The following is a 9,887-nucleotide window of genomic DNA, read 5'->3' as shown; positions in this document are numbered from 1 at the left end:
AGACTATTGAGCTTTGAGTTTCCCAGTCAAACTTAGCTTTGACCGCATGCTAAAAACACTTTTACTCTTGTGCATTTCATAACAAGACACCATAGCCAAAATATATATTAATAAAAGATTCAAAGCTGCAGCACATACAGCAACAAACACCGTTAGTAAATGTGTCCTGGAGTTTATGCAGGTACAGAAAGTGCTGCTGCTGTAAGTAAGCGTAACAGCTTCCAGATCACTTATTTTTCTGGAAAGATGGTAAGAAGGGAATTACTGCTCATTTCTACAGTCTCCCAGATCTTGGAATACAAGCCTTTGTCTCATGAAAACCACTTCACAGTACTAAGAGTCCACTAAAACCTACAAATGAAGAGTCATCCTGGAAGAAATAGGGCGCACACTAGTGAACCTCAACAATTGCAAGACAGCCTTGTCCCCGATGCTTATATGAAAATAAATAAATAGGAAGATTTATGAAACCATTAGGACTTTATCACCTTTTTATCTGAAACGGTACTGGTACTATATATAACCTAACTGGCATTTAAAGAGTAAAAAAAGAATGTAGATACAATTTTGGTTTTAATGAAAAGGACTGGAGCTAATTTAAAGAGTCAAGTCGGTAAAAGTAGATAAATGTTTTAATAAATACACATTTTACAGCATTTTGTGAACATACACAAAAGTGGCCATTTTTGGCAACGAACAAGCTGAGAGAGTTTTATAGTTTTTGCTCTCCTTGAACAAAAATAATAGTGCATGATAATCAATGTGGATGTTAATCAATTAGATGTCCCAGACTCTACTATTAATAATACAGCAGTCCCTCGTTTATCGCGGGAGTTACATTCGCTACGCGACGTAGCCAATTTTATTTTTTACAATTATTATAGATGTTTTAAGACAGTGGGTCAGCGACCCCTTTAGAAAAACTCTCACAGGGCTTAAAACCTTGGACTCTGCACTAGTTGCTCTGAAAACTGAAGAAGCTTCTCGGACCAAACGTCTTCAAGAAACTTAAAGAAGTCCCGACGCTTTTCTTCCCAAGCTCCTTAGACTGCTTTGTGATTGGTTATCGTAAGAAAACAGCTCAGACATTTAGGGCTCACTCAGCCTTTATTATCTCATCCACATGTTCACAGCTGCACAGCTCTGTGGTTTCATCTCACTGGACCACAGTAATGCAGTCGCCATGACGATTTCTGAGTGACATCATCAAAAGTAAAAGTTAAGTTTGTGTCAAACATAAAGAGAAGGAAAAAAGTTTAACATCGGGTTCAGACAACATCACAGACACACTGCTGACCAATCACAGCTCACCATTTTTTGGATGTCATCAGGAAGGAGGGGCAGGGAAAGAAATCCAAATTTCAAATAAATGTTGAGATTTAATCTGTGTTTGTGGATATAAAATGAGGAGAGAATCGAACTGACTGATGACTGATTAATTGATTGATCAATCAGCTGCAGGTCTCCTGCAGTGTGAACCCAGTGTTACTGGGTTAAGTGGGATTAATGGTGCACACTGCAGGTGCGGCTGTGGGCCTCAGTTATTGCAGATGGCGACCTTGAGGATGGGCTGGTAGGTGTCGGACATGGTGGCCCTGACAGTGATGTAGGCCCCCCTGTAGGACAGACTCGGCCCCTTGGCTTTGCCCCTGACAAACTTTTGCTCCGACTTGTTGTACATCTCGTCGTAAAGGTGCTGGTCGCAGGCTTTGTCCATGTCGAAGACTCCCACCGCGTACCAGTTGGAGTAGAAGTTGAAGTCGTACGGCACCGAGAACATCACTGCGACCCTGCCGTTGAACTGCAGGGTGGACACGTGCTGGAGGTCGTAGGTGAAGACGGTCACAGAGCCACACGCCGTGTGAGGCTTCTTGATGAAGAGGGCGTTGCCGTTCTCGTAGGGGCTGAGCATGGGAGGCAGGGGCGAGCTGCAGGAGCCGCTCACAATGTGCATGCTGGAGAAACAGGAAGACATCACTGCCGTTACACACACCTCACACCTGCAACACACCTGAACAACCGGCAGAGACCTGCACCCACAAGCACCGTCACGCTCAGAGACCATCCATCAGTGGCCAACTTAACCTTATCAGGGTTGCGGAGGGGCGGGAGCCTATCTGAGCTATCATAGGGCAAGAGGTGGGGCACACCTGGACAGGTCGCCAGTCTGCCACAGTCACAGTTTCTGGATGATCCCCACAGAAAGTACAATTAGTATTTATGTCCCTTTTAAATTTTACCATGTAGTGACTGGCTGGATAACATTTATGTAGAATTTTAAAAGAGACTTCTTTCACCTTATTTACAATCAAATATTTATGGGGGACCATCCAGACTGTCTTCCACTTGATATCTGGAACATATCGGTTCCAATAAGATATTATATATGGGAGAGAGACGATATCTTCTTGGCATAAACTACGTATTCTCTTATTGCTGTGACCAAGTTCCTGTGAAAAGCAGATTTTTCCTATTGGTGACTCAGCTGGATCAGGGAGAGTGACTGAGGTAGAGATCGAGCTGTCAGTGTTTTTACAGTGGGGCAAAAAAGTATTTAGTCAGCCACCGATTGTGCAAGTTCCCCCACTTAAAATGATGACAGAGGTCAGTAATTTGCACCAGAGGTACACTTCAACTGTGAGAGACAGAATGTGGAAAAAAAATCCATGAATCCACATGGTAGGATTTGTAAAGAATTTATTCGTAAATCAGGGTGGAAAATAAGTATTTGGTCACCTCAAACAAGGAAAATCTCTGGCTCTCACAGACCTGTAACGTCTTCTGTAAGAAGCTTTTCTGTCCCCCACTCGTTACCTGTATGAATGGCACCTGTTTGAACTCATCATCTGTATAAAAGACACCTGTCCACAGCCTCAAACAGTCAGACTCCAAACTCCGCCATGGCCAAGACCAAAGAGCTTTGGAAGGACACCAGGAAAAGTATTGTAGACCTGCACCAGACTGGGAAGAGTGAATCTACAATAGGCAAGCAGCTTGGTGTGAAAAAATCAACTGTGGGAGCAATCATCAGAAAATGGAAGACATACAAGACCACTGATAATCTCCCTCCATCTGGGGCTTCACGCAAGATCTCATCCCGTGGGGTCAAAATGATCATGAGAACGGTGAGCAAAGATCCCAGAACCACACGGGGGGACCTGGTGAATGACCTGCAGAGAGCTGGGACCAAAGTAACAAAGGTCACCATCAGTAACACACTACAACGGCAGGGAATCAAATCCCGCAGTGCCAGACGTGTTCCGCTGCTGAAGCCAGTGCATGTCCAGGCCCGTCTGAAGTTTGCCAGAGAGCACATGGATGATACAGCAGAGGATTGGGAGAATGTCATGTGGTCAGATGAAACCAAAGTAGAACTTTTTGGTATAAACTCAACTCGTCGTGTTTGGAGGAAGAAGAATACTGAGTTGCATCCCAAGAACACCATACCTACTGTGAAGCATGGGGGTGGAAACATCATGCTATGGGGCTGTTTTTCTGCCAAGGGGACAGGACGACTGATCCGTGTTAAGGACAGAATGAATGGGGCCATGTATCGTGAGATTTTGAGCCAAAACCTCCTTCCATCAGTGAGAACTTTGAAGATGAAACGAGGCTGGGTCTTCCAACATGACAATGATCCAAAACACACCGCCCGGGCAACAAAGGAGTGGCTCCGTAAGAAGCATTTGAAAGTCCTGGAGTGGCCTAGCCAGTCTCCAGACCTCAACCCCATAGAAAATCTGTGGCGGGAGTTGAAAGTCCGTGTTGCTCGGCCACAGCCCCAAAACATCACTGCTCTCGAGAAGATCTGCATGGAGGAATGGGCCAAAATACCAGCTACTGTGTGTGCAAACCTGGTAAAGACCTATAGTAAACGTTTGACCTCTGTTATTGCCAACAAAGGTTATGCTACAAAGTATTGAGTTGTATTTTTGTTATTGACCAAATACTTATTTTCCACCCTGATTTACCAATAAATTCTTTACAAATCCTACCATGTGGATTCATGGATTTTTCTTCACATTCTGTCTCTCACAGTTGAAGTGTACCTCTGGTGCAAATTACTGACCTCTGTCATCATTTTAGGTGGGGGAACTTGCACAATCGGTGGCTGACTAAATACTTTTTTGCCCCACTGTATATAACATTGAAGTCCCTGAGGGTATGGCACCAAGCACCATTGAGAATTCCTGAACACTGATTGGAAAATTATATAGTGCAATAAAGTCGTTGTAAGTAAGTAGTTGTCCCTCTTTACTAACCAGCTGAGCCACCAATAGGATCCCATTTTCCTTCGCGGTCTACGTGGGCCGGGTCCTTCAAAGACCGAGAAGGCCGGAAGTGCGAGGCTGTGAAATGGGACGTTCTAGCCTTCAGATCAGCGTCACCGCTGTCTCGGTGGAGTTTAATAAACTCGGCCGTCTGCTCCTTGCTATCTAAAATATAACAGGACACTGGAGGAAACTCTCGACCGTCTCACACTTCTGTTTAATCAGTTTTCTGTTTGACGTTTATTCAGCTGTGTGGAAACCCCGGAGGAACCCACCCGATGGATTATTAAAGTTTATTTAATCTAATAATCTAATAACTTTGATTTCAGCCAAACCGATTTACTCTGGAACAAATAAAACACAGAAAAAAGGCAAACAATTACATTTTTAAGTTCTCCGAGTGACTTATATCATGTTTAACCTGAGTAGCGAGAAAGCGGGGGTCTGAAAACGATGAAGCCGGGAGTCCACTGCTCTCGCCGGCTGGAGTGACCATTGAACCCCCCGGCTTGCTATCGAGCGGGTGGGTAACAGACGTCTCCGAAAACGTCGGCACACTTTTGCAAATATGCGATGTCTTGATAAACCGAGCAGATATTTGTAATTTACACAGCTGCTTTCTCGCCTTAAAATATGTTAAAAGTTTATTTTGTGACCCAGAAAGATTAATAAGAGTAATTTTAAAACTTAGTAGCGGCCGCCATTGTTGGCAGCTGAAATTTGGCTGGCCCTGCGCTATGAATTCTGGGATATGGTGGGCCACGAAGGACACACCCGACCCATCCTTCAAATTCGGGGAAATGAAGGACGCATTTGTCGGCCGCATTTGAAGGAGTCGACGAACTGGGACAGCCTTCGTCGCCTGGCTGTGACGTAATTGGCCTTCAAATGCGGCCTCCGGAGGATGCAGCCGACGTTTTGGGACACAGCTAATTTAAAAACAAATTGGGGGAAGACAAGCAAGTGCTGGGCTTTGTTCTCATGTATCTATTGTGACATATTTATTCTCACTTATTTAAGTAGCAATGCAAATTTTGAAGAACGTGGAAAAAGTTACTTTTGGTCAAATGTCGGCAAAGTGACGTGACATTAGCAATGTCAGTACTTAATGCGGCTCAGGTTCCACTTACTTTTAAGGCCTTTACTTTAGAAGACTGACTTTAACCCTGCAGACAGATCACGATTTTATGGATAATACATCCACAAACAGAACCAGCAAACAGGACAGGAGGACCATGCCACTGTGTGCCACTTTTACAGTCAAACATCTGGATGGAGTAACGTTCGTTCAGTTATTTTGCCGCTGAAGCTGGTTGTGTTGGTGGTGTCGAGTCAAACCGACGTTTGTTTTAAGGAGATACAAGCAGACAGTTCACTCGTTAAGTTAAAAGGATGGTGGTTCATTCTCAGGAGCCAGACATTTGGGCAGTGCACCAACTTAACCATGTCGTGGGTGAATTTAGCGCTCATCTTATATAGTACCACAGATAACTATACAAGAGCCATAAAGTAAGCTTTCAGACAAATGTAGCTGTGCCAGTACATGAAAAGAACCATATTTGTGTCTTTCATAGACAATGCATCCTTATATATGGTGTAGGAGATATTTTTCTTTGAGATGAAGAAGTTATAAAGTGATACGAAATAGAAATAATGGCACCTTGGTTGGATTGGTTTGGTCTAAAGGAAGTCTGAGGTTTGGTGAAGCAGGAAGGAACGTAGCTCAACAGAAAGATGGCAGCTTCCTGTCAGAGATCTGATCTGACTCGTGTCACATCCTGTTTGACTCTGCTCAGACACTCCCAATTTACACAGTTTGATTTATACAGCGCAAATCACAACAACAGTCGCCTCAAGGTGCTTTATATTGTACAGTAGATGCAGAGAAAAACCCAACAATCATATGACCCCCTATGAGCAGCACTTTGGTGACAGTGGGAAGGAAAAACTCCCTTTTAACAGGAAGTTTTCCTTCCTACTGTCCTTCCTTGACCCCTCATGTCCCAGCATGAGTCTGAAAGGCTCGTTCGTGGGGTCGAGGGATCTCGTCAAACTTCACAATGCTTTAAAATCCTTGCAGCACACTCACGTGTGATTGATTAACTGTAATTTAATCAATCAACAACTGTGCTTTTACTTTTTCTGCTTTTGTGAACGTTCATGAATGAAAACAACAATAATTACATATATCTGGATTTAACCTCACAGAAACATCCAAGTGATTTTTCAATAACTGTCATGCAGCTGACGCGGGGACAGCTCTCTGTGTACGTGGAGTTGCAGGACTCACCGTGGGTTGCACAGGGTGAACGTCGTGGTCTTGTTCTGGATCTCGATGCTGCACTGACGGTGAGTTGGGAGACCCATGATGAACCTGTGCAGGGGAGCAGAAAACAGAGTCAGAGGAAGTCCTTTCAGTTTACTCCCTGTCCTGGATCCTGGACTCTGGGTTGTTGGTGAGCTAGCATCATCATGCAGGGGACGGTTCCAGAGACGCAGTCCAGCCCTGTCCTCAGCTTCAGATTGGCTCAGTCAGCATCACGTGATCGGGTCACGCCTGAGCTGTTATTATGTTTCTCACTTTGTTATTTCCTGTTCGCTACCACACACACACTCCCGTCTGGGAGTCATGATAGAAAGACAGGACTGCTGAGGATGGACAGGATACCTGATCTGAAACAATATTTATGAACTCGATCAATGGATAACTTATGGAGATCAGAAGCCTCTGAACTTTAAAATGTGATGATCAGTCGATTACAATCATTACTGTTTTATACAGACAGCATTATTTACATTATATTAGGTGGACGGTAGTATCACAGCCCTCATGCTGGACTGATTCCATCCATACAGTATGAATTAATCACCAATATAGTCTGACTTATTAACAGTCTTATTAACAGAACATCAGTTTAAGAAAAGAAGAAAAAGGGAGAACAAAAAGAAATAACGATGAGATATAATTTCATTTGAAAGGAATAACTGAATAAAAAGCCATAATAAATATAGTGGAGGTTAGGTGTTTTGTCTTACCTGCTTCGTCCTGTTGAGAGAAGACTGATAGTCTTTGTTACTGTGACTCTGTGGCTTTTTATACTGAAGCATTGGGGTGGGGGGCTTGTTATTCTGTGCAGTCAGAAAGAAAGTGAAAGTAATCATCTTACCGTAAAGCTGCATGCTGTAATTGTAGAAAGAAAATCAATTTTGTACTGAGCTGCAGTCTTACACGCCTCTCTGCAGCTTCTCTCCTCCTGCTACCCCCCCAAAAACCCATCTCCATAGAGACTGTGTCAGCTCCCAAACAGACAAAAAACAAACTAAAAACCAGCAACAAACAACTTAAACATAAACAATCACAAAGAAAGAACAATACAGTATCCACATCTGAACCAAAGAGTAAAACAGTGAAATGTGGATTATTAAGTATTAGGTCTCTCTCCTCCAAGTCTCTGTTAGTACATGACTTAATAATTGATCAAAAAATTGATTTACTCTGCCTTACAGAAACCTGGTTGCAGCAGGATGATTATGTTAGTTTAAATGAATCAACACCCCCGAGTAGGGATGGGTATCGAAAACCGGTTCTTGTTGAGAACCGGTTCCCACTGTTTCAATTCCTTGGAATCGTTTGCCATTTTTGCAAACGATTCCCTTATCGATTCCAGTCGCCCCGAATGACGTCACCACGTTGCGGAGCGTCATTTACCTGGCAGGAAACATGGCGCCTAAGCGGCTCAAACGCTCAAAAGTTTGATTATACTTTATGAGAACCGATGACAACAGGGCAACTTGCAAAGTAGATATTTCATTTAAGGGAGGAAACACTACGAATATGCAAAAGCATTTGCTCACAAAACACGCGATGACACGCGTTTTTAATTCCGCTCCGGACTCGTGACTCTCAACCCAGCAGCAGCGCTAATGTTTGCACGTCCTCTCCCATTAATGCGGCAGGTAAATAATCAACTAACAGTGCATATTATGTTAGCGCAATCTGCCTTATTACAAGACCTGCCATTACTGTACATGTAGGTGACCATGATGAGACAGACAGAGTCTGGCTGGCGCTCGCTGGCAGTTCTCGCTGCAGTCTACCGGTAGCGTCTCCTTTCAGGCCAGGATAGACTAATGTCACCAAGCAGTGTCTAAGTTTGTGGTCAAAGGCTTGAACCCATTTGCCACAGCAGATGCCCCCGATTTTTGGTAAGTGAATGTGTTTAATTGTAGGCAGGGACATTACTGGATATTCTTGTGTAATTGCCACAGAACAATTTATGTTATACTTTGTTATTGCTACAGAAGAATGTTGCAGCTTTAAGGCAGGGATGACTCCTGGAGTTGCTTTCTCACTGCATATGCTTTATTTCACAATCAGATCGATTCGATAACAAAAACATACAGCAGCTCCTCTCCTACTCCTAGCCCTTCGCTGCGGTGGAAAAAAGAACGACTTCAATCCCCTTCAAGGAACATACGTACAAAATAGTTTTCCTGATACACCAATGGGGCGTTCAATGCCATCTTGTAAATATGAGTACTCTGGCAGAGTAACAGTTCAAATGAAAAATACACCAGAACAAACAAGCAAACAAAAAAAGAAGTGTGGGGTACCTTTGAACCAATGAACAAAGTATAACAATTTATACTTTTTAACATAACCCGACCCCGTCAATATGTGATATGTCTCACAAGAATATTTATTTTATTATTTTACATTTACAATTTTTTTTCCTGGGGACCCTGTGACACCCCATTGAAGAGCCGTAGGCTGGATCTCTCAAGATCTCACTGTTGGGTTTGTAAGGCCATGTTACTCCTAAATTTCTATCTTGTTCAAAGAGAAGATATAAAACAAAGCTCTGAGCTAATCGACCTTAGTGTTCTCCTTTTTTTAAAAAAAAAAAAGAATCGATAAGAGAATCGATAAAGAATCGAATCGTTAAACAGAATCGAAAATGGAATCGGAATCGTTAAAATCTTATCAATACCCATCCCTACCCCCGAGTCATTCTAACTACCAGAAACCTCGAAGCACAGGCCGAGGGGGAGGTGTGGCAGCAATTTCTCACACCAGCCTATTAATCAACCAAAGACCCAGACAGACTTTTAATTCATTTGAAAGCCTGATGCTCAGCCTCGTCCACCCCAGCTGTGAAAGTCAGAAACCAGTCTTACTTGTTATCATCTATCGTCCACCTGGGCCTTACACAGAGTTTCTGTCTGATTTCTCAGACTTTATATCTAATTTAGTTCTGAGCTCAGATAAAATAATTATTGTGGGTGATTTTAACATCCATGTAGATGCTAAAAATGACAGCCTCAACATGGCATTTAATCTGTTATTAGACTCAATTGGCTTCTCTCAAAATGTAAAAGAACCCACCCACCACTTTAATCACACTCTAGATCTTGTTTTAACATATGGCATAGAAACTGAACATTTAACAGTGTTTCCTGAAAACCCTCTCCTGTCTGATCATTTCCTGATAACATTTACATTTACAATAATTGATTACACAGCGGTGGAGAGTAGACTTTATCAAAGTAGATGTCTTTCTGAAAGCGCTGTAACTAAGTTTAAGAATATAATCCACCCACTGTTATCATCTTCAA

General features: G+C 42.9%; 1 protein-coding gene across 1 annotated transcript; it reads right to left on the bottom strand.

Moving 5' to 3' along the window:
• Positions 1-614: 614 nt before the first annotated feature.
• LOC106675990 (DELTA-sagatoxin-Srs1a-like) lies at positions 615-7,382 on the bottom strand. Its single transcript, XM_024802131.2, has 3 exons — positions 7,308-7,382; positions 6,562-6,645; positions 615-1,955 (listed from the first exon to the last, which is right to left on the bottom strand). The coding sequence occupies exons 2-3, from the start codon at positions 6,636-6,638 to the stop codon at positions 1,538-1,540; spliced, it is 495 nt and encodes a 164-aa protein (XP_024657899.2). The 5' UTR covers positions 6,639-6,645; positions 7,308-7,382; the 3' UTR covers positions 615-1,537.
• Positions 7,383-9,887: the final 2,505 nt, after the last annotated feature.

The sequence above is a fragment of the Maylandia zebra genome, linkage group LG4, assembly GCF_041146795.1.
Source record: "Maylandia zebra isolate NMK-2024a linkage group LG4, Mzebra_GT3a, whole genome shotgun sequence".
NCBI lineage: Eukaryota > Metazoa > Chordata > Actinopteri > Cichliformes > Cichlidae > Maylandia > Maylandia zebra.
The sequence above is the reverse complement of the archived record's forward strand: the minus strand, read 5'-3'. Positions and strand labels throughout refer to the sequence as shown.

What these genes read in the sequence shown, in the direction of transcription:
- LOC106675990 (XM_024802131.2), bottom strand. Translation starts at nt 6,638, where the DNA reads ATGGGTCTCCCAACTCACCGTCAGTGCAGCATCGAGATCCAGAACAAG. An exon ending in TTCACCCTGTGCAACCCACG is followed by an intron (nt 1,956 to 6,561) that starts GTGAGTCCTGCA and finishes CTGTTTCTCCAG; the next exon opens with CATGCACATTGTGAGCGGCT.